The sequence below is a fragment of the Battus philenor genome, unplaced genomic scaffold (assembly GCF_028537555.1).
Source record: "Battus philenor isolate CCGP_79_NKW_IND1 unplaced genomic scaffold, ilBatPhil1.0.hap1 SCAF_19, whole genome shotgun sequence".
Lineage (NCBI taxonomy): Eukaryota > Metazoa > Arthropoda > Insecta > Lepidoptera > Papilionidae > Battus > Battus philenor.
In genome coordinates, this window is record NW_027181681.1 from 9987265 (window position 1) to 10013373 (window position 26109).

General features: G+C 33.4%; 2 protein-coding genes across 2 annotated transcripts in view; one reads left to right on the forward strand and one right to left on the reverse strand.

Annotated features, from left to right (window-relative positions):
• Positions 1-7590: 7590 nt before the first annotated feature.
• Positions 7591-13357, forward strand: LOC137921716 (uncharacterized). Its single transcript, XM_068764529.1, has 3 exons — positions 7591-7974; positions 9762-9975; positions 13179-13357. Exons 1-3 carry the CDS (start codon positions 7591-7593, stop codon positions 13355-13357), a joined length of 777 nt encoding a protein of 258 aa, XP_068620630.1.
• Positions 13358-17621: 4264 nt separating this feature from the next.
• The window catches only part of Trpm (transient receptor potential cation channel, subfamily M), a 268334-nt gene continuing 259846 nt past the window's right edge, over positions 17622-26109 (reverse strand). The window contains exons 27-33 of the mRNA XM_068764157.1: positions 24872-25014; positions 23089-23257; positions 22388-22564; positions 21169-21351; positions 20630-20748; positions 19497-19666; positions 17622-17862 (exon numbers count right to left, since the gene is read on the reverse strand). Coding sequence (XP_068620258.1) covers positions 19497-19666; positions 20630-20748; positions 21169-21351; positions 22388-22564; positions 23089-23257; positions 24872-25014 — 961 coding nt within the window. The 3' untranslated portion in view covers positions 17622-17862. The remainder of the gene's footprint in view (positions 17863-19496; positions 19667-20629; positions 20749-21168; positions 21352-22387; positions 22565-23088; positions 23258-24871; positions 25015-26109) is intronic.

Below are 26109 nucleotides of genomic sequence, written 5' to 3' on the forward strand. Positions count from 1 at the left end.
TACAATATCTTGTAATATTTTTTTGTTCTTTCATTCCTTCTTGCTTTCATCGCCTTCCTTGCCTCATCTTTTTTACTCTTAGGTGGCTAGGTACAATTTTATTTCTAATCTTTATTTTATTCTTACATTTTCTATTATCTTTTAATATCACAGGTTGGTTTAGATAAGACTTTTTAATACATTAGAGTCTTGTCTTACATTCTATTATTATTTAATAAGTTCTTTTACATGAGCATATTATTTATTTTGGTTCAAGTTTTCCTATTTCGTTTTGTTCTTTTTTATTGCATTGCTTACCACCCTGCGAGCAAACGACAGAAATGATGGGCGAAGGTTGTCGTCGCCCATCATTAAGGCGATGCTTTCCGTATCTATTTTCATTTTAGTTAACGTTTCCAGGGCACTGTGCATCTAGTACAGTCATTGTTTAATATTGGCCTTACCCATGTATTTTATTATTAAGACCAGTTGGAAGCGGCCTATGTCCAGCGTTTCCCCAGCGGTCATCTGACGAACTAGTGAGTGTAGTTCATGCGCTGCATATGCCGGTCTGCAGTTTCCACCAAAACCTTAAGATCCTAGTGGATACCTGTTCTGTGCGCTATGTGGACTGCTCAATGCCACAACTAGCCACTACGTTATGACGATTATTTATGCTGGTTTACTGATCTCATTATTCTTGATTCGATATTTGATCGGTTTTATTTCTATGTAGATATAAACAGGTACAACGACGACTTCTGGGAAAACGAACCGATCAGTAAACAACAAAACGAAAATTTTCGACAGGAGGATAACGGTATATTTTTCATAGTCGAAAAGGAATGATTTTGAATTTATAAATAGATCTCTCAGTTTTGTAATTACTAATCGAAGACGAATTTCGATGGAATTTCGTAATAAAATTTTATGTCGTTACGAATAACATCTAATTTGAAAAAAGTTTCTATGGTGTTTTTAAAGGGTGCGATGTCAGCTTTACCAACAATAATCGAACTTAGTTTCAGAGAAACTTCTTATGTTTGACTAAAAAGTTTCAGAGGTTATAAAGACATTTTTATACAAAAGACCCATCTATTTTATGAAAGAAGTGCCAGAAATGAAAAGACCAGTAAGTCTTTTTCTAACTTGTAAGCAGGTCCTGAATGGACACTTATGGTGGTAACTATATATAAACTCTGATAATGTAGCAATGGCGTCGTCTGGACCAGAGTTCCTATTTTAAAGCATGGATGCACAGACCGCGGCCCGCTGGTCGAATACTGGTGGCCCGCCGACAGCAAAAAAAAATACTCTCGTACATTCGAAAGACATTGAATTCTATTTCAGAATAAAACCAAAAAAATTTAATTACCTATACTTCTGGCGGCCGGCCCGCCATCAGTTCATGATTTGCCCGAGTGGCCCCTAGTCTTAACAAGTCTGTGCAACGATGTTCTTAAAAATATTAAAACGCGTAGTTTATAATAATAGTTATGCATTATTCCATAAGAAACAAAAATAGATAAAGACTACATAATTAAGGTAAACAAGTAAAAAACAATAAATTCATAATCAATGCGGTGGTGGCAGGATCGAGAGATATAACATCGAAATCTATACAACCTGCTGAAGTATTAAAGCCTGTCAAGAGCCAATCAGCTTATTTCTAGAATGAACTTTCAAAACGGTATTGATATTGATATATTTAAATTTTGATTCGGGGGCCCTGGTCCGGGAATTAGTAAGAGTGCTACAGAGCGATCGATTTTGTACCAGTACGTATTCATGGAATGCTAAGAAATTGTCTTGTACGTCAGTGCGTCGTGATTTATAATCACCAACAACTCACGCGCATGTAATTTTTAGCAATTATGCGATTTTATTATATTTTTAATTTACAATGCTATATTATTGAAAGAGCTTTGAATAACTTTTATGATAATATTATACGAGTATTATTTTAAAAAAAACGCAGTTGAAAAATCATAAGGACATCGTAATCAGCGAAATTAACCCTTTCCTTACCGCATTCCGTTCCGCCGGAGTGACGCTACTGAACCGGGCATGTGCGTCGCAAAGTGTGCACATTGCATAGCGGTAAGTTGATGTTCAAATTTTCTCATTTGTATTACATATTTAAATATATCACTGGTATATTAATTATGCCAACTAACTCCAGATCTGGTACACACGGGTCGTCCAGTACACGCCGGCTAACTATGGCGCTGGTAATGAAAGGGTTATTACCACAGTTAATGTAATAACGATAAAATTACGTAAACCGCAGAAGCGAACGGTAACTATGTCGATACCTTGCCTTTTAATGTCTCCAAATATATAACGAGGTTAATTTCGCAACAATAAGATCATTCCAAGGTTAATATAAATTTAAGTAACAAAATTCACTAAAAATGGCGACAGCGTTCAATCGATTTTCAATTTCAGTTCAAATACATTCATTAGATGCGACGTTGATCGAATTAATGTTTATCTGAAAAGGCATGGCAGGGCGGGGCACGAAAGATTCTTAACTGGCGACCACCAGCCGGTAGAAGTGGCGTGGTTAGGCCCCCACTAGATAGATCGACGACAGGTACCCAAACTAGTCAAGGTCGCGGTAAGTTTGAAAATAGTCGTTCTGGTTAGTGAAATGGTCAAACTGGCGATTTGACATTTGACAGCTAGGAATAGGTGTTTTAATTTATTAGAAGTAAAGTGTTCTTCATATTGCTTCTCCATATTTCATAGCTATAGGAAGCTTCTTTGTATCTTTGGCTAACAAAAACACGATAAAAAAAACTATGCGAATTAGTCGAGCCGTTCCCTAGTTTACAGTTTAGCAACACATTTGGCCTTTCACTTTTAGTTAGATATAGATCACTGTATTGTTAGGACGATCTAAATATTTCTATCTACGTAATTGGAACTGAAATGAATCGGTAGAGTACGTGTAGTTTAATATAACAAATACAGAAATATGTACAAATAGAAGTTAGTTCTGTGGTTAACTGGATAGGACATGGCCTTAAAGCAATAGCCCGGCGCGTTGCTCTGACCGCATCCGTCTGTATGGTCCATGATGACACTTGATTGAAGATACAAATTGATTGCTGAATGTGGTATCGATGATCGACATCGAGGAAAACGACGCAAGGGGAGATACAAAGACGAGATTGTAATTGTTTTTTTTTCTCGTAATATTTTTTCTGTGAATAATACTTGTAGAGGTATAACACCTTGGAAATGATGTGTCCACGCTTTCGGGTTATTTCATTGTCTAAAACTATGTCAAAAACAATAAAAGTCAAATAAGTGTTTTTAAATTAAATTTAAAAAAAAAATTACTTAGACTATATTTGTTGTTAAGTGTTTTAATCTATCCTATGTAGAAAAGAGAATTTTTAAATTTAAAACTATTTAATAAGAAGTTAATCCCCGATCAGAGAGAGTCAGTAATTTTCTGTAAGTTCAGTGCAGGTTGAAATATACCATATATCTTTCGAATTTATTTGTCTCAAGGTACGTCACTTTTTCTCCGAGGATCAGATAAATACCATTACTTCTTTCTTTTATTTACAATTTGCACGTACGAAACTATAGTTTGTTGGCGAATATAAGCACGCGTATAAACATGAGTTTATTAGCTAGTCATAGCACGTAACTGTGCAATTAATATCCTAGTATCAAAGTGAGTATTTAATAATAATTAATTATTGACCAACAATAGTAAGCTGTGTAGTTACATTTTACGTATAAGCATTATTCATAATTATTCTAATTACTCCAAAAAAGGAACTCTATTCAGCAAAAAAATGATGTAAACTGCTACAAAAGGAAATCAGACTCAGGGTAAGACTTGCAAAAGTCAAGAAAATAAATTAAAATAATGTATTAAGTGTAAAGTTTTAGCATAAAAGAAGTAACGTAATACCAAATAGTAAAATAATAATAGAAATGTAAATAAAAATAAGTTTCTGGGATATAAAAAAATTGTGATAATTAATGTAAAAAACTGTAAACGAGGAATATAGGTGATGGAAGGAAGGAGATGCGAGAAAAAAGATATGCAAGCGAAGAAGATATGCATGTGAAGCATAAAAGGAATTAATAAAAAATAATATGGAGGACGAAAGAGAATGTAAAATAAAAATTGAAAAAGTGATCCCTAAGACCAGCTGTTTGCTGTTAGTTTTGCAACTGTAATGAAATAAAAATTTGGAAAATAATTGCGCACATTTGACCGAAAAACGACATTAGCACATACACAAAAAGACTGCATAAAATACTTCAAACGGCTTCACTAAAGAAAATCTCATTTCTGATAATTTTCCCCTAATATATAATTAAGAAACATAAAGCGAGACGACGTTATTAAAGTTAAGTTCTCTACAATGTAAAAGTTTCATAATGTAACTTTTAACGTACTCGCATAATCTAGGTCAGACATTAGCTAGTTGGAATATTACATTTACTATTTACCTTAAAACAATTTTTATCATAATCCCTGCCGATTTCGTATTGCTATAGTTATTGGACTGTCGTAATCTAAGAATATTATATAAAAATATATTTCAGAGCGACCGCTTTATTTCGTACACAACGTAGTTACATTTTAAGTAACAATGTAATTACATTTTCATTGTAATGCAAAAAGTATTTTATCCGTTCAAGATATTTGATTACTTTCTAATACGCCGCTTTTGCTTGGCCTTGTTTGACAGCTAGGGAAAGGTGTTTTAATGTACTCTATGGATTGGAAAAGAAGTGTTGGGATTACTAAAATAGGTAAAACTTCTTCGCTTTTTTTTCTCTGCATTAAAAACTTCTTAGAGTTTAACGAACTTTGGAAAAAAAAATCTATATTAATCGAGCTGTTCTTGAATTTTGCATTTACCAACACATTCTAGGATTCATTTTCTCTTATGTGTCATTGATTTTCATCTTCTTTGATGAATTTATTACTTATAGGTTATATAAGCAGTGAATAGTTAAAGACTTAGATGAAGATTATATTCATTATCATTTTAATGAGAGACGTCTATTGCAGGACCTCGTTCTTTAATTTCCAGGTGGTCGCCTTTCGCTGCGCATGCTAGTCCGCGGTTTCCACTTCAAAACCTTAAGGCTCCAGCAGTCATTTATTCAATGGGCTTTGTGCTTGCCAACTGCCACTTAACCTTGCCAATTTTTTGATCTTTTTTTGTCTATGAATCTACTCATTCTAGATTTGATTTAATAGGGAAATCCCGAGCATAGCCTTCTCGGTGGATCGTTTAGCGACTATGAGGTTATATTAAATGTAAGAAAATATTTGGGTATGAATTAATTTAACAACTAAGTAATGAAAATTTTATGAAAATGTAAAAAGGAAATGTAACAAAATAACATAGATAATAACTAAAATATATATATATATATATATTGAGAGGTACAAGAAGCGGTCTTATCGCCCGAGGCGATCTCTACCAGTCAACCTTTGGACGGAGATGAGAAACATGGAGGAGAGGGTAGCTTAGGGTGTAAGTACATGCAAATACTACTACAATATTAATATAATCATATACATATATACAAACATACTGATATATACATATGTACACACACTTATTTACATATATATATTTAAATATATTTTACGTAGAAAAGTCATTACGTAAATAAAAAATTCTACAAAATATCCTATTTTAGAAGCCAAGGAAGTGCTTATTTATCATCTTTTTAAATGCTGACAGCAGCAGTAATTCTTTCTATAACCTGACAGCGATAACAGTGAAAGATTTCTCCATAAATATAGTAGATAAGAAATGTAGTAGTACATCTTAGATTTAGTTTTATTTAAAGTTGATCGATTTCAATAGAAGAGGAGATCAATAAGATACTAGTTTTTTTTTTTATCTAACTCGGCTAAATTGTTATTGCTATTGGGATAACAGTTTATTTCCTAAATATATTTTACCTCCACAAATATTAGCGGCAGCATTATGTCGCGACAAGAATTTTTGTCAATTTCGTCACACAATAGAGAATCTCTACCTAATCTACTTTTACGTTTATTATGGCAATAATGTCTACCTTTTGGGATCTTATAATGAAAAGTGTATGCGTATAAACATTATTATGACTAATATAAGCACAGATAAAGCCTGAAGTGGAAAGTGCTTAAGAACTTATGGTCGTGGGTCGACAGTTATTCAATAAACAGGCGCTTAATTTGTGAACTAGGGTGTAGAAATTTGAAATAGATGAATTAAAGTGTAGAAATTAGATACATTAAAATCTGCAAAAGATTCAGTTCCATGTACCGCGTCATGAAATTAAAAATCAACCCTCAGGAGATCTCGTTTTTATCAAAAACTTCAACCATGCCTTCAGTTTTGACGAATCTATGAGCTTTGTTTGGAAAAATATGATACTTATTTGCAAGAATGACTCACCTTTTGAGATCCTAGATCATGGTTGCACAGACTTATTTAGACTAGGGGCCACTCGGGCAAATCACGAACTGATGGCGGGCCGGCCGCCAGAAGTATAGGTAATTAAATTTTTTTGGTTTTATTCTGAAATAGAATTCAATATTTTTCGAATGTACGAGAGTGTTATTTTTGCTGTCGGCGGGCCACCAGTATTCGACCGGCGGGCCGCGGTCTGTGCATCCATGTCCTAGATGTTTAGTGTTGCTTTATGGCAAAGAATCGAAGATATAATGCGTCATTACGGAAACACTTTGACACATTGGAAATATGCTGTAGAAGTTTCGAGTATCGTGGAGATAGCACCACAATAATGTACCCGTTCGCTAGGAGTCGACGCCACCCGGCCATCAGACATTTTTAGCTTTTCAAATATATGTTTTTCGTCATATGAGAGAAAAAGACAACAGTAGGTAGGGACTTATAATCCGTGGTAGAGTTTAACTTTTTTAAATAAGCACATATATTTGTTCTTTTTTCGTGCAAGTACGTGCATTATATTCTCGCAACCAAATCTTGTATCTATTGAGATTAGATAACTACTTACTAACTACTGTTTTGGTGTAATTATTTTATCTGTGTAAAGGTGGAACGAGATCTTTCTCCAAAATATCGTTTTTCATTATACTTAAAATATTTAATATTTAAAAAATTACGAAATTATTTTTTTTTTTTTGTACATAATAATTGAAATGTGAATAACGGTGTTAAAATGTCTATTTTAATTATTTTATTTATAAGAGCTTCTAAAATTAAAAAATAATAATCCTAAAATTATAAGTAATCAAATATACTTAAATTGATATTAAAAAATCAGCTGCGCATAAGTTAAATTCTATTAGTTTTACATGTAACATATTATCATATTTTACGACTATTATTTATGACGTAATATTACTACGTCCCCTTGAATTTATACGCCATGGGCCCCGGCGTGTTTAGGTGTGAATTCATGCAAATTTTTGTTAAACAGCTGGACTTCCTAGCAGAAATATATCGCAGGAGCGCGTTGTCCGGTCCAGACATAAGGGCGGTGAGCTGCGCGGAAGAAGGGGACGCGAGGGGAAGAGCTCGCCCGCGAGCCGGCCGAACACGTTCAGTGACCTGCGCGCCGCGCCGCTTGTCGAACGTGTTCAACATGGCAGATAATTGCGTTATTTTTCCGCGCAAATTACTTAAAAAATTCATATTACTGTATAGAGAGTTGCCGTGCTTGTGGGATCGGAACTGTGTGGCGTATAAACATAAGCAAAAAAGACACGAGGCGATATCTAGGCTGACGGAGCTGGTGCAAGAGTACGATCCGAGCGCGACGAGAGTGCATGTCTTGCGTAAGATAGAGAGCTTGAGAGCATGCGTCCGGAGGGAATACAAGAGGGTACGGGATAGCAGACGCGAAGCCACGAAACCGGACGAGGTTTATGTACCGCATCTCTGGTACTACGAACTGTTCTCGTTCGTGTTCGGCAGCGACGCGGGCGGCTTTACCACGAAATCTCATTCGCCGGACAATTCAATAGAGGTAATAACGCAGACATGAAATAAAGATATACATTATATATACTGACTATATCTGATTTTTATTATGAACGTGTTTAATAATACAAAGCATTTATCATAAATATTTATAAATATAACAGTTAATAGAAGCTATACGATATATCTAGTCCACCTGAATTAATTTTACATCAAAACATAATATTAATGTTTGGCGTAATCTTGTCACATTATTTATAATTTATTGTAATATTGATTATATCTGATATATTTTTATTTACATATATCACAAGAATGAAACTTATTAAGGTTTGTGTCAGATACGCTTTCCGATTGTTTTATATCATTATAATAGATTCTAGGTACATTACTTAATATTATTTTTTTAATCATAGACTATATTTTATTCAATTATATAGATTTAATATTATTAAATAAATATTCGTTTTAAAAAATGCAAAACCAAAGTATATATTGAGATGATAGATCCTTTAAAACACTAATATTTTTTTAAATATTTTTTTTTCTTTTGGAATGTGACAGGCCAATAATTTTAGGCAAAGCTATGTCTGCAAAGACAGATAGTAAAAAAAAAACATCTCATTTATCAGCGAAAAGCTATAAAGCTTTTACACCTATTTCCAATCACGCCGTATAAAGTAGTCACTCTGAAATATGATATATCAATTTATTTTTATATCAGATAGCGGCTGGCTTTATTACTTATAGCATTACAAAGTCTTCCGAGACAGATAATAAGCAACGAATCATTTTAACACGAATTAATTCGAATTTTGAAAACGTTTTTAAATAACTATTATTTCTAAAAGCATTTATTATTGGATATTTGACAGCAATTAAGAGTTTTTACACCAATAACAAATCACCATGTATATATCATAAGAGATTCTCACCTATATACCGCCTTATCACGACATCTCTGGAACCAAATTTGACAGGAATTTTTCTATAGCCGAGTAGTGGTCAGCTATAAATAAATTTTACGAAATCTGATCCGCAAAGGGAAAATAAATACATATACTGTAAGTTATATATGTTTATAAGAACTTACAGGATCGAAAAACATACGTTATATGGTGTTCTTATAGGAAACTAATTATCACAGTTATCTGCTAATAAAGTAAAATAATCAAAGTTAATTTTTAAACAATGAGGATAGTTTGTTATATTTTATAACTTTGCAAAGAGTGAAGAATAATTAGACAATTTATGTTATATATTGCGTCTTTGTAGCAAGAAGCCATATTTCCTATAGCGTTATCGGAAAATTTTCTGACGTGAAAAATGAACTGTTATAATTAATGACCTCTGTACCGTCGAAGTTCAAAAGTTAACCATAGATATTTTTTCTCCTCCACTTTTTCTTCTTTGCGTTTATGGATTATAATTTTAGTTTTCAAATATGGAAGGAAAATTTCTTTCGCCGAGTAGATTGAATTAGAATGAAGCTTGGGAATTAATGACTCTACTAGTGTATTAATTAGAAAAAAGCATCTGAGAATTTTGCGATCTCTTTACAGATCTATTAGCTTAAATATTTCGCTTTTTAATTTATCCGCACGACTTAGACGTAGCCCTCCTCTCCCCCGAGGTTCCCATTAGGATAGGCAGAAAGCACCAGGTCTGCATACAGTCTTGTGATGACCTTAACGGGGCCTCTGCCCGCCTTGTGTACGGACGTCTTACGCTGCAAAATGAGAAAGGATAATAAAATCAATTTAAAAAGTTAAAAAACGATTTATTATTATATAAACACCGACAATCATGTTATTAATTAATCCTTATTTGTAGGATTCACAAGACGACATCAACGAAAACGGTGAAGACGATGTTGCTCCGTTCGATCAGTCGCTGGAAAGTTATCCGATAGCGTACAACGTGGCTACCAACATAGACGATGTCCCCGACAGCGCTTCCGTGACTAAGGGATACTCCTTCGACGATGACCAGAGCAAGAACGGCAAGAGGCACTGCACTGAGATAGAGGATGAATACGACGCCATTGGTAACCATTTTTCTTGTCAATATATAAGTAAACATTTGTATGTTTGTATGTATGCCGACTACTCGCTACTTGTTTTTCTCTATTTCCATAGTACCTACATTTGGAATGAAGTATACTGGTAACTGTGCAAGGCTGTTACAGCAACATCGGTCTCAATCATACGATGGAAAAGCTATTCCATAGTATGGTTGTCTGTAAATGTGCTAGAGTGATAAGCCCTTCTTGGATAGACCTCTCTTTAGGTCAGAGTTCCCCAAACTTTTTTGTGTCGTAGACCCCTTGCTATGTTTTTCCGTGTTGGGTAGACCCCCTTACTTACCTGATATTGATGTCCTGTAAATTTCTAACTGTAGTGAAGTTTAATATATGTTCAAAATGTATTGCGACCACAAAGCGAATATCAACATTCTACAACTTATACAATTTTATGAACATGTATAATATTTTTTTTACTTCATATGTACTTTTATAAATAATGTAAATGTTTTGATATTATAAGATAGTATGATGTAAGTAAATATGTACTATCAGTGTATGTATATTCACTATCGTGGACCTCCATTTTCATTTCATGGACCTCCAAATTTTTTTTCGATGACGTAGACCCCTTACAAGTTGTCATAGACCCCTAGGGTTCGATATAGACCACTTTGGGAATCACTGCTCTAGGTGGACCAACGTCATAATTAAGGTTGCGAGAAGTCGCTGAATACGGGCAGCTCAAGATCCGTCATCTTGGCGATCTTTTTAGGAGGCATATGCTTTGCAGTGGGCGTCTATCGGCTTTTCTATTTTTGTATTGCAATTTTTTTTTCTAATTATTATGCATGTAGATACGCATAGGTGAATCTTTTTCAACGTGTACAATAAATAGTACTGAATAAATAAATAACATGACTGGCATATTTTACACGTTATTTTCACTCATGTAGTTCAAAAAAAGAATTCAAGAAGAACGTAATTTGATAGAAACTGGAATCAAATTAAGTTGCCTAACGAGCCATGGAGAGGGCAATGCTCGGTATTTCTCAACGAGATCGAATCAGAAATGAGACTATCCGCAGATAAACGAAAGTTACGGATATAGCGAATCGGATTGGCCAATTCAAGTGTCAGTTGGCAAGCTAGCGCACAGAACGTTTAGCCGCTGGGGTCTGGAAGGTCTGGAGTACCACGGACCGGTAAGCATAGCGTTGGACGTCCACGTACTAGATGGATTGACGACTTTGTTAAAGGTTTCCGAGGACATTAGATGTTGACGGCTTCGCATCAGCAGAAAACCTGCGGTAAACATGATGATGATATCACATTTATAAGCATCTGAAATGGTTTTATTGACGTCTTTACACATAGTTTATACATTTTATTTAACCGCTTTAATAATTTATAATGAGGAATCAATTTTTATTTTTTTTTTTATGGGGTCTCTACTTTCTATTAAATATCCCACATAAATTACAATCTAGCTTATAAGTAATTTTGATTTAACTTATTTCATTACAAGGCAAGAACGTATCCATTTCACTTTTTTTTCTATTACAATCTATTACATTAATTTCACTTTTTGTCTCTATCAAAGGGAAGTCACTTTGTTATTGTTCTTTTTTACTTAATTCACTATCACACTAGTAATTCATGATACTAGCTAAATGTATATATAATACACTTTTAATTTAAATAACTCTACTATTGTTATTTACTCTAAATTTTAATATTATTAATTATTTTTGATCATTTATAATGATTATTTCTGTATGTCATGATAATGATAAAGAAGCCCAATTCGATAGAAAGAAGAATCCAAATTTAACGTCATTATAATGATATACTTTAACTAATTATATTTTTACCGTGAAATTAAACTACGAAGCTTACATAAGGCGTACACTATGTGCTTGTCGAAAATAAAATTAACCAAAACAAGAGTCGGCAATCCCTCTCCCAACTGTCTGCGCTTAATAAACGCGAAAAAAAATATTGTAATCAAAAGACCCTTGTTGCACAAATTAGAATCATAAAAAAAATAGACAACCGTAAAAAGAATGGCTCTTATTTCGGATTAGTACGCACTTTGTGTGCTTGTTAGAAACAAAACTAATAAACATATGATAATGTACATTTATCATATGGTTCATCACGATTTGGTTTTTCAAAAAGAATCATTAATCATTATAGATCGGAGATATAGATCTCGTATAGAAGATTCTAAATTTAAATTGAAGATTTCTAAACCATGATAATAATTTTCATAACTGATTCAATTCAAGGGGCCGGTGATTGAATCTGAATTCATAAGCCGACCGTAATTTCCGATGAACACAGCCTCGTAAAAATGAAATATCTTTTCGTGTTCAAGAATATATCTAGTAAAATATAAAATTAAATTTTACAATTAATCTGCACTCCAGTTGGCTTTATTACACTCTAACGATGCATAAAATCATTAATTATATCTTTTATAGCACACGGGAGACGATTCAATAAATATGAGAAAATGCAATAATAAAGGTGCCAAGCTATTTTATAAACTTTTACGACTTCTTTCAATAACAGCAGAAATATTCTTATAGTGACGTAAAGAAATCCTTTTTAATTAAAACATCGTGTTTTAACTTTTTAATACAAGGCATAGTGGCACACAAGGTTTAGTGATTTTATGTCTGTTCAGTTTTTGGAGCAGTTTCGTGTGTTTAGTTGTGGCGAAAATTTCCGCTAAATACAGAGTTAGTTTAGTCCGGTACAGAGACCGCCTTAGTATTTACACGGTAAAAAGTACAATATGAAGTAAAAATTGTTATTAGACAAGAAAGGTATTATTAGAATTTTATCATTAAAAGTTCTGGGATGAAATCAATGCATATTACACACCTTTTCACTTATGCTTGTTAATCATTTTTACTTTTTTGAAAGTGGGTATTGCAAAATACCGTTACATTTAGTTTCGTCATATACCAACCTTCCGAACACCTTATAAGGTCGTCTGTTCCACCTTATAGTTGGACGTGCTACGCTGCCCCTGTCAGTCTGTGGTTTCTACTCAGAAGGTGGAAGTCCTAGTGGCCATCTGTTCTGCACGCTATGTGGCTTGCTCATTACCATTTCAAACTGCCAATCCGCTGGTTTTTTTTTTAATTACTTATGTAATCAATGCTTATTATTAATTTTATAGAATAATACTAAAGGAATGTTTAATATTTTCTTAGGTATCAACGTGGCAGCAAAGTTAAGGACTCTCCCGCCTAATATGAGAATCATGGCAGAGAAACTAATCAACGACGTACTGTATCAAGCCCAAATGAACGGTTTGAACTCATCTTCAGTGATAACAACTACAGATCCTTTTAAACAAGTCGTCATATCTTCGATGGATTCCAAGATTTAATCGACTGGAATGGTAACTATCGGAACAAGTGTATCAAGAACTCGGTGGATCACTGAGATTATTACTGAGGAAGTTACTGGATAATTTATTATCTAGAAGGAACTTCCCAGCAACTTTTGCAATATGGGGATGCTGCTATTGTAAGTGTTGCATTGTTTAGAAGAGAGAGGTAACTCAAGTTTCGGAATTTAAGTTTTAATCCCAAATGAATTTCGACGAATAATGCAGTAGGTATGAATTCTGAAGGTACGCTAATGAAATTGTCAAAACGGAGTGATTTATTTGAGTCGACGTCGATCTTTATCTAAATATCACACACCGCACACAGGGAAAACATTAGAGGGATTTTTGCGGTATTATTTGTTAAAAAGTGATTACGAATGAGTTTCGTTAATAACTTAAGACTCTGTAGCTTGAATTGTCATCATCATTTCATTGGGTAGGATTTCCGCTGCTGGACATAGATTTCTAATAAGACCGTTACGAAAAAGGTTGCATCCATCTTCCCTCGAACTTAGGTCTTTTGTCCACCTCATGGGAGACTTTCTAGACTGCGCTTGCCGTACATTGATCTCCACTCCAGAATCTTAAGGTCTCAGTTGGAATTTAAAAGGTATATCAAATGTTGTTTATATTTAAATTTGTGAGTGTAGGTGGTGATGGTGTGAGGCTTGGGATTTAATTTCTCTTTGCAAGGCAACGTCTATGTGTTTATCTAAAACCTAGCTCGAACTTTGATCTTTATGAAGACATCAATAAGGGTCATTGTGGAAATGTTAAAATACTATGTGACGCCCATTGCAAAGTGTACATACGAGTATAAAAAATATAACGGAAAACTTGCCAAAACGTATAGATGAATTATGATGCTCGAGCATATTTTAAGTTAGTAGCATCATTATAATTTCCATTTATTAAATTAATATTACAATTATTTGTTTTGCATTGAATTAATATTACAATCATTTGTTTATCCCAAATGCGAATATTATTATTAAATATCATGATGTCAGTAGAGGAGCTTGAAGTTCGAATCTTGAATAATGTAGTTTAAAATTTCACAGAGTATACCAAAACTTATTTTCTTTTTATACATAGTTTATTTATTATTAAAAATATATCCCAAACATCCGTTTCTTATTCAATCTATCCTCAAAAGGTAATACTACTGATTCGAAGTAGAAAAAGGCGGCAAAACAGGACAGTCTTCCAAATAGATTTCGATGCTAGTGACTGGTGTTGCAGAATACATATATTAAAAAATATTTTTATGAACTCGTGTGCTTATATCGGTATTAAAAAGTTTTAAAATTTTACTAAAATCTGTTATAGAAACATATAAATAGTTATAATAGTAATAGACAAAGTCCCGCAGGTTAAAATTTATTAAAACCGTAAAATGTGTTTAAAAATGTGTTATTAATTTTATAATTTAGACAGAAACCTAAACTGTTTCATCATCATTATTTCAGCACTGATGGCTATTGGTCTCTCCAATTAATATGTAATACCTTCGGTTATCATGCGTCCAGAATCTCTGTCTTTCCAGCACCTTCTAGCTAAACACCTGACGCTGCCTATCCGTGGTATAAATTTTTTGCGGTCATATTTTTTGCCACATACCACTTAAACTTATCTATCGGAAGCGGTATCTCAGTTAATTTCGTCTACAGATCTTATTCCTGTATCCGAAGAGTAATCCCGTGCATAGCTCTAGTCATAGGTCGTTGAGCGAATGTCAGATTGCCAACGAAATGAGAGACCATGTTTCAATGACGGCATTACTGGTAATACATATTTTACTAATTGACATTAAGTATTAGTAGTTTAAATAGCATATATTTTAATTTTTTTTTGAAGTAGGTGTATTAGGAGTGGTGGAATGTTTTTAAATAAAATAATTCGTAATATCACAAATACATTTATTGTATTATTGTACATATTGTTTTTAAATAACACAGACGAAATGGGGACATTCACCCAGGAAGATTGGTAAAAGCTATAAAATATCCCAATAAGGATAAACCATATAATACTCGAAATAAGCAAGAGCTATAAGTTTTAAGTAAATTATTATAGTTGTGCTTGTGAGATATACATTATTTTATCATAACATTCTTATTTTAAAATGTATTTTCGATTTTTTAATAAAAAATTCCGTAATGTGTACAATATAAATTATGGTTTTTTTATAACATTAACTTTTTAAAATTAAAAAATTACGATAAATTCTTTTTATTCATTAGTAACGTTGGTTGGTTTTACAATGAAAATTATAAATGAGTTTTCATAACTCTATTGCACCATTTAATTTTTACATTTCTCTTGTCTTGATAAAATAATGTAATTTATGCATAAAAGAGATCGAAGCGAACTCTAGCATTGGATCTTATAAATACTTTTGGTACAAAACAACGCTACGAAATTATTATTTATTTATTTACAATTAAATTTCGTTTACGTGACATTAATGCTTATGCTATACTTAAATTTGAAAATCGTAGTCGCTACCGGATATATTATTATCTATGATACATAAACAAAAATTGGGTTACATTTTTTTTAAACTGAACTTTTTAAACATAATATTTTATAAGCAACCAGGATTTGATAAAAATATTATAATGTATTTAAACTAATATTTGATGTACTTTAAATGTATGAATAAGTTGACTACGATCCTTAATTTGTTGTTAATGGCCTTTTTCACTTATAATAAATAATTTATTGACCAAATTCAGGTCAAATATTAACGACAATTTTATGAAACGTACTCCAATACTTTTGATAATTATATTTAAAAAGGGTATTGATAATATTAAATACAGTAACTAACAGCTAAGAGGCTTATATCACACACGCAATAACGAACCTTTCAATTTGTTTTTTTAAATGTTATACAAATCGACATCTTTCTTAAATAAAGCATCAATTATAATCGAACTTCATATTCTTTTCAAGCGACTGTCCACGGTAAAAAAACAAGTTCTATAGACACAAGTGTATATTTTAAAACATTCATTAATGATTTATTTAATATTTCATTATATCTACTAATCTATGATAATGTTTAATTATTGCTTTAAAATAAAATGGACAAAGATATGAAGGAACGTCTCGATATGGTCAAATACATTGCATTCGTACCAAAAATTAGTAAATTAATAGGAAATAGATTTGTTAAAAAATCTAAGACAGATAATAAAAGTTTACATTATTGATCGATTACTATTATATACAAATGAAAGCTACGTGTTGTATTATTTATAATCTGAAAAACTTGCACAAAATATTTGGTACCATTGAACACATTGTGATGACACGTTTGATGAGGTTCAAATGTTTTAAAATAATTTTATATACGAGTTCATATGGGTACAAAGGTATATTTCTGTTAATAACTTAAGAATATTTTTCTTTTAAAAAAATCCAAACATTTTTTAGTTATACTTTTTAAAATAAATTTATATGTAAATAAATTATTTAATAAACATGGTAGAATAAATTTCATTTTTAATTGTTTATGTGACAAAGTCCATAAACTTAAAAATTGTTTAATATTGGTCAAAATCATTTCTTAAATTGCGTTTTAAAATATTACTTCATTGATATGTCAATAATATTCATTTATTTCTAAAATGGTAACATAATTTATTAATACACTTTAAAAATGCGTAATGAATTAGATTCTCACGTATTCATAGAATAAAATTGATATTTTTATTAAAAAAACATACATATATATATATGTATAAATATGATAAATTCATTACCCAGGTATAATTTACTTTATTGATATTTAATGTTGTAATATAAGTATAGTTTTTATTCTAATTATTACCAGCCTCTAATCAACGATAGAAACAAAGCAAGCAGTTACACACATTTGTGAAGAATTTAATCTGTATTTCATCTGTCATTAGTGTCAATGTCAGACTTGTCAATGTATTGGCAGCAAAATTATTACACATGTCAAGCAGTTTGTAGAAGACTTTAGGATCTTTTTTTATAATTTCCCGAATAAAATAATCCGTGATATATTTTTAAAAGAAATTGCTTTACAATGGTCATTAAATTAAACTGCATTAATATTTTAGATAAAACGCTGGAATACTTCTAATATGAAAAAAAAATAAAAAAAAAGATTTTGTGCTTTCGAAACCATATTTATAAATAAAGCGAGATTTGTAAGAGTGGATACATAAAAATTAATTCTGTTAGCACCCTGCTATTATTTATTTGTTTTCTTTATTTATATAAGAAAGTCAATGTCGATATTAATAAATAACATTATTTTTGAATTGCTAGTTATTAACAAATGTATTTGGACCGGCAGGGAACACGAAGCAGTACATTTTTGGTGTTTCTATCTGTATTATTATAAATAATTATTAATTCTAATGATTTCACTAAAATTATATCTAAGGTGCAACCGTAGAGCAGTCTCACTGGATTTTATGTGATTGTCGGCTGCTTTCTTCGACTTCTCTCTGTTATAATATTATCTGTAAACAATACTCTATTTAATTTTTTATTAAGTAAACTGTGTTAATTTATTTTTAATTTTTAACATATTGTTAAGCGACAGACGTCATCAGCGAAATAAAGCGATTGATATTTATTTTATAAAAACGAGTATCAATGTTTTATTGTCGATCTGTAAATAAAAAACGTTTCATCATCATCCATTCACTAGTAAGATATCTCTGCTGAATAAACCTAACCTTCCCCATAATTTTCCAATAGTATCGACGGCACCCGGTCTTCATCCTGGGACCCGTTTTTAGAGAGCGGCTACCCGCTCTCTAACCACGAACAGCGTGGGCGGACCGTGGTTGGATCCGGATCCCTCTTCGGCTCGCCTGTGGTCCACGCTGCCGTCCCAACCCGCAAGCACACTTCAGCAACAAACCCCGTCAAAGCTCTACCGCGAAGAGCCTTAACAACGTGCGAGCGTCCCCGTGCAACTGGTATGCGCCCCACCAGCTTGAGTTTCTAGTTTTTAAATCTAGTTCATGGACCCTTCCGCACCGTGAACTCAGTACCGATGAAGCCTTAGGGCTAACAGCATTAACATCTTCAGAAACAATACAAATCTGCATCCAGGATCTTCCGATGAATTTAACCAGGTCGTCTTATCTGTTCATCTTGTGGGCGTTTCACACTGCGATTACTGATCCGAGGTTTCCAGACCAGAACCTTAAGTCTCCAGCGGTCATTTTTTCTATGCACTGTGTTCTGTAATAGTCTGAACCGAAGAATGAATTTTATTTGCTTCAAGTCAAAGTTTACTTTCGCCTGCGTCGGAACTTTTTAATGAATCATTATAGCGTCTATTGTTTGCATTATTCTTAAGCAAGTGGACGTTTCGCAGTCCATTATTCTTTAGTTCGGCGACATAGAATTGCTGAATATAAAAAAGCGAATGATTCATGTAACGATACTGAAGTGATTTGACTACGACAGTTTGCGATCCAAGTCCGAATCGAACGCTGAGTGACCATGTACCACGATATGTTTCGGAAAATTAAGGTTATTTTTTAAATGTTTTAATAAGACCCAAAGGTTACTTCAAGATCCTTCGGTAGACTCATAAACTATTGAATAATTCAAATGTATACCCTTATAGAACAGTACAACCACAACACGATTTCTTACTTAGACCAATACTAAACAAGGCAGGAATGCCCAATAGCATTAAGTTCGCCTATAGTAAATATTTAATGGTATAATGTATACATTAAAGAAAACCTTTAATGTAAAGAGTAAGAATAAAGTTTTACATTAATTACGACGCAAGTAATAAATCTTTGATGATTTGTATGTCTCACCCATATCACAAAAGTAAGGTTAAGTTAGGTTCTGCGAGTAATCACTTAGGCTAATGTTATTATTTATCAATTATCTTACGAATTGTTCTCAGATTGGATCTACTGGTAGAGAATGCTTAAATGCATTAAGTCCGCCATTACACTAATTGTAAGATGGGTAAATAAATAAAGAGGAATGAAATATTTTTTATTTAAAAGTGGATTAAGTGTCTTAAACATTGATTGACGTGAAATGTATAAAAACCCTGTAGCCAGGAGGTTAACGAAGTATTTTTGTTAAGTATGTGTGAGTGTGTGTGTTTACTTACTTAGCACATAGTCTCCGGTCTCGATGGTCCTGGCGGTTGTGGCTGTGGCGGTTTCTCAGCGGAGCGCTGACGCGGCAGTTGTGAGGAGTCTAGCACTATCGACGGACGAGGCGGGAGGTTCTCGCTCAGCATGTGAGAAAGCGAGATGTCGCTAGATGCATTCGTTTCGCCTAGATTTGGTTTATAGTTAAGATTGCGAAGAATTTCTTTATTATTACGTCTGTTAGTTTACACTGCAAATTTTTAAAAGAGTTTTCTTCAACCACTAGAGAAAGATAATGCAAAAATGTTTAGATAAATCTACTTTGATAATTTTATTTTCATTAATATTATCTTTGTGGTGTTCATTAGAACGCACCCAAATTTATTATCTGTGAACGTATCTATTTTTGGCATGCCCCTTCTTACACTCGATACAACTCGCTCTCTCTCTGACGCGCCGCGCTACCGAGCGGACGTGTCGCTTCAACCGCTGTTCAACAAAGGAAATACTTGTAACTCAGATTGAGATTTATTGTTCTGTGATATTATATTATAAGTTTAACCATCCAGCAAGTGTTTTTCTTTACATCGAATTATCTATTACGGGATGAGGGGCTCGTACTAACGACCTCCCCTCATCTTCAACGCCATCAATATTATCATTGTATCAGCAAATGACGATCAGGGCCTTCCCCTAAGATCCCCAAAAGAACTGATCTTGCGCTGAACACGTCCAGCGACTTCCTGGTCTACCTAGTGAGGGGGCCTAACCTAGTCACGTTTACCGAGTCGTGCTCACCACTCGAGAATCTTTTGGTCCCAGCGGCTATCGGTTGCATGAGCGATGTGCCACGCCCACTGCCACATCGGACTAACAATTTTCGAACTACGCTAGTGACCTTGGTTTTTCTGCGGATCTCTTCATTTTCGATAATATCACACAGCGAAACTCCGAGCATAGCCTTCTCCAATGCTCTCTGGGCGACCCTGAGACTTCCTTCAAGATCCTTACAAACTATTGAATAATTTAATTCTGGAAACGATATGCATTTCAAGAAAATTGTCAATATACTTTTAAGTGATTTAAAAAAGTTAAAGAAGACAATTCAAAGAGGTTGAGGAATATATTGAGTAATAGTAGTATCTCTCACCTGAAGGTTGTCGAGGAACCGGCAAAAGCACATCACCGCACGCATCTTCACCCAAGAGTGGCTGTAATGGCGAGGGTAACTCTCGGCTGTCAATTGCCGACGAACGACGAAGGGAATGTCTGTACAATTTAATAAAATTAGTTTATCAATATAGATCGATATGCGTGTTTCGTTTACAATGTTAAAGGAAAATATTTTTACTATAGTGCTATCGAAACCGCTGTATTATCCCTTAATGTGCGCGGCGAGACGGTCATTCAATCATTGGCCATTTCGTTCTGTCAGCCCATTGTCAACGTCCCCGGCAACGGTGCTCATGCTCATTGTTCCTCAGACTACCCTTCGCCTTAATTCCAAAAGGCGCGGTACAGCGGTTGCGGTAGTTAGGCATTATTATATTTATGTTAAAATTTATATAAAGTGATTGGTATAGGTTTAAAAGCTTTAAAAAGCTGAAAAGTCTGCAGGAGAGTTAGTAACAATAATTAATATTAACGTAAGAAAAGGACCAATATTAAGCCACTTCCGCTCAGGTCTACCTTTGATGGACTAAGCGACGATCGGCTACTGTGAGTAGTTGGGAGTTCTGGGCAGGCTGCGAAGCTTCGTCGTTGACGCAGACGCTGATGCTGACCGCGCTCATCCCGGCTACGGCCTTGTCCCCGTCTCCCTCGCCAGACTCCTCCTCCTCGTATCTGGCCAGGACAGACTCCATTTCTATGCTATAGTCAAGTAACACTTGTACAGTATCTGTTTTAAATGTCTTCAATCCTTCAGCGCTTCTCGTAGAAGACTATCGTATTCAAATGTCACTAGACTAATTGTTTGTAGGCGTGAAAACATTGTAAGGGTGATTGTACAGCTCCTCTGACAGTAAAAAGATTTAAATCTTTTACAGCTATTTCCAATTATCTTGTATCTTTTATTTTCTTTGTTTCTTTAGGAATGCGATAGGACAATAACTTCCCTCAATCTTTAATTTAAACATGTAGTAATCAGAATTTTGACATTTTTTTAAGTACCAAACTATAATTGACAGCAATTATACTTTCACCTTGATAGAGATTTTACACCTTTAACCGATCATTTGGTATATCATATAAGAGATTTCCATCTATGTACTGTCTTAATATATCTATGGAAACAAAGCCTACAGGAACTTTCCTTTCGCCGGGAGGTCAGCTAAAAACCAAATTGACGAAATCTGACGTGTAAGGAGGGTTGACGGGGCGTTCATAAAAATACGTGCATGTTTTATACAGCTTCAACAGGTATAAAACTTGGCTACAATAATTTTTGGGCATGATAAAAATTACCAAGAATTGATTTTTGCGAGGTCAAGCATAGCGGGTGAGTGACAGTGTTTTATATACAAATGCAATACATTTTTATTACCGTCTAATTACTTGTCCAATAAATCGTTGTTATTGATAGGCAGTTTTCACGGATAACGATATTATTATCTGTGAAAATGTTGGGAACAAGTGATAAAAAACAACGTATTTTCGGTAATTTTATTTTCATAGTAACCATAAAAATAATTCTAAAAACAGTACAGTCGAAAATCATACTAACTACTCATTCAGTGTTTAAAGTATTCAATAAACTTCAAAATTGTTACCGATGGAATATAAAAAATTACTACAAACTGTGTTTATCAAAAGACGCAGGGTGCGGCCCTATTCCAACCAGTCCTATTGTAAATCTATGTGGGAGGCCTATGAACGTACTGCAGCTGAAATGATGATATGCTCTTACCGCCGTTGGATCAGGTTTTCCATGATGATGTAGTCGTCTTCTTCGGCCCCCCTCAAGTGCTCTTTTTCCATAAATAGCGCGAACTCAGGGTTGGACATCTCACTGGCGTGGCGCTTTCTAAGCGCTGATGGTGAAGACGCTCTGGCAGGTGACAGAAGTCGTGTTGCTATTGGAGTCCTGGGCGAAACGGTTAGCGAAATCAATAGTCATTGCTTGTATACAGGGCTGTTTAGTTATAGATGTAAAAAAGCTTTAAAAGAGTGAATATACACCTCATATACCAGCAGAAAGCTATAGAGCTTTCAAACCTTTTTCGATTACGCTATAGATATATAAAATGATCTCTCTGTAATATGTTATATAAATTTATTTTTATATCAGAATGTAACTCGTCAATAATTTATAGCATCTCGAAGTTTTTCGAGTCAGAAAATAAACGAAGAAGAATTTTAATATGTATCAATCCGAATTCAAATGACGCATTTTCTTGCTATATTATTATTAAGTTATTTATTATTTCTGAAATCATTGACGTTTTGATAGCGTGTACCATACATCAATTGTCAGCAGCTGAGCTGTACATTCACTCGTTTCAAGCTTTTACAACTATAACGAATCCTCTGTATGTATGAAAATGGAACAAAAAATTAAATTTTTAAACAGTGTATATATAGGTTATTCCTAACTTTTCGATATCGTACCTCGGAGTATGCGGCGGTGAGAATAAACCACAAATGGTTTCCAGTTCATCTGTGATACTGGTATATTCGTGCATAGCCAGGAGCAAAGACCGTGGAGCACCTCCGACCCTCGTACGACCTGAAGCCGCACCCGTCGCGCCGCCGGTAGCTTCCCAACCAGACTGCCGACCTGATCATAAAATAAGGCTGAGAAGTAGGCTTCACCAAACAGCTCGTAATATTTTCTCTTTATATTTATTTTAACTTTGTTTATCAATTAGAAATATACACATTACTAATCATCATTATTTCAGCCGCAGTCCACCGTTGGACATAAATCTCGCGAAATTTTAATAGAATCGCATGGAAATAAAATCATAAAAGTATAATAATAAATACTATTAAATACTGATGTACTTTATTTAATTTATGTTATTATTTCCTTTGCTCCTTAGTGCTTCCATACTTTACATTTATTGAGCAGAGACCAAAAAATTAGAGAATATTTGAAAATATTAAATCTATTAATAACCAAAACTGCTAAAAAGTCACAGGGGCAGGGAGTGAAGGAATCCATTAGACCATAAATTGCTTTAAACAGTTAAATTATATCATACGAGATTTTGTAACATTTTTATCTGTGGTCTTCTAAGAAAATAGTAAAAATGTTTTTTTTACGTTATTTCCTATTCATAAATCTTTATATGGAGTTCGATCTACATTGAATTGATTCCGCCATTTCCTCTATTTATGTATATACACAGACACACACCACACACACACACATATATATATATATATATATATATGTATATATATATATATATATATATTTATATATACAAAAGGGGAACCGGAAAGTAATGTCGCTTTCTGAAGTTAAATTCAAACGACTTCATTTTTAACAAGTTTTTATTTCTAATAAACGATATATTCACCTTCGTTATCAACAACCTTTTATATAAGAGATTTCCATCCTTGCACTGACTCATCGTGATATCTTTGTGAACTAACTAAAAACTATTAGGCCTAGAAATTTCGAAATAAAACGGCTAAGAGTGGATTTCAGGAAATTCTTAAGAATTTCCCAAACTCTCTTGAGAAGCGTTAATTAAAAAAAAAAAACATTTTTTAACTTAGCCTTTATAGGTATAAAACAGACAGAATATTTTTTTTGCCTGGTAAAAATTATCAAGGATGGATTTCATGAAATTACAACCTCAAAAGGCAGTTCGGGCCACGCGATGCGGGTAGGCACCAGCTGGTATTTTATACACAAACTTAAATTCATATTAATCGTCTAATTATCTTTGTCTAGTAGCTCGTTGTCATTTAATGAATACTGTCATAATCCGCTAAAAGTTTTGGACATTTCATCAAAAAGGAATACTAGTTTTAGCAATTCTTATTTGATAGTAAAGCTCTTTAACTTTAAAATCATACGTAATGTATTATTTATTATGTTAACAGAAGTATTCGCTAACATTATATAGGTTATCGAATCAAATGTTTTTTTATTAAGTCTGAATCTCATATCAGAAAAACGTTACTTTCACTTCGATATGCCATTTAATTGGACTTAGTTGTTTATGAATTCGATCTACGTATCTCCTTATTTCTAGTACGATCTCGTAGAGAAATCCGAGGCATAGCATTCTTTATGATTCGTTGAACGTTAGAGCGCTGTTTCAAATGAAATCGTTGATATAAGTCATATATTTATATGTAACATACAATTTAATACAATCAATTCATGATTTGCTTAAAATGAACGAAAAACAAAGTATAGATGATGTCTGCATACCTGTTACCGAGTTATGTAAGGAGCTAGCATCAACAGCAGAATTATCAGGCTCTGAATGTGTTTGACTGTGTTGTCTCCGTGGTGCCAAATGTTGTGTAGAATGATGGCCACCCATGCCGCAGTCATTCCCACCTTCCGATCGTCTGCGATTATCAACACTCTTAACAACGTGGCCTATGTTGATTAAATTTTAGTGAACATTATCTACAATTGTGTGTTTAAATTCCAATATTTTATTTTACATTGAAAATTAAATAACATCTATCACAACAAATATAAGTGAATATAAATAATTGTTCGTTTATACCTCCAGTTTTTATTTAGAACTACTAGAGATACTCGTATTATCTAAAATAAAAGTAAGATAAGAATTAAAAATCGAAAATTATCTAGAAAATTCGATACAAAAGTGGAAATGTTTGAATATTGAAATATAGATACATTTAGTTAAGGTGCCTAAAAGTTTTATGGTATAAAAGAGTGACAACAAGAAAATAGTAGTGGACATAGTGTGTTAATTATTAAAAAATACGTAGAAAGTGTTTTAGGTAGCAATCAAGTACAAGTAGTTACAAGAGAAGATGACCAAGAATATAATAATATTAAAGTTAAAAAGTGTTTACACGCATAACATGATATCGCTTCATTAGACAGAAATTATAAAACACCTTAGAAAAATCAAAACGACGACAAAATACGACGAGATATGCAAGTTTCCACACATGGCAATTAAGTTATAAATCATAATTAAAAACCGAGATGCAGACATGTGTCAGAAAACATAGGTGCCGTAGCAAGTTAAAGATAAGTTCCAATAAGAAAGCGTGAGAGACATCGACACAAATGCTACATCTAGCTACTCTGACAGTGCCAAATATACAAGCCAAGCGAATCTCCAATTGAGTCTTTGACTTACTGTTTCCACAACCGTCTCCTAACAGATGCAAGAAAGTAACAAAAAAATGAAATTAAAAACAATTGCGATGAATGAAAAAAGTTCATAATTTTGGTATATCTAACGCCAATATTTGTTTAATGAAACATAAATGAACATTTTTGGGCGTAAAAAATGGATAAATGAATCATGGCATGCACAAATTCTATTTTTTAAATGAAAATTTTTTTTGTTATCAATGTTTATAATTTGTGTATTTGCACTGTATGCTTGTGTACTGAGCAAATAATGTTTATCTAACGCCTATTCCTATTTGATTGCCAAATAAACCTCTTTCCAGCAA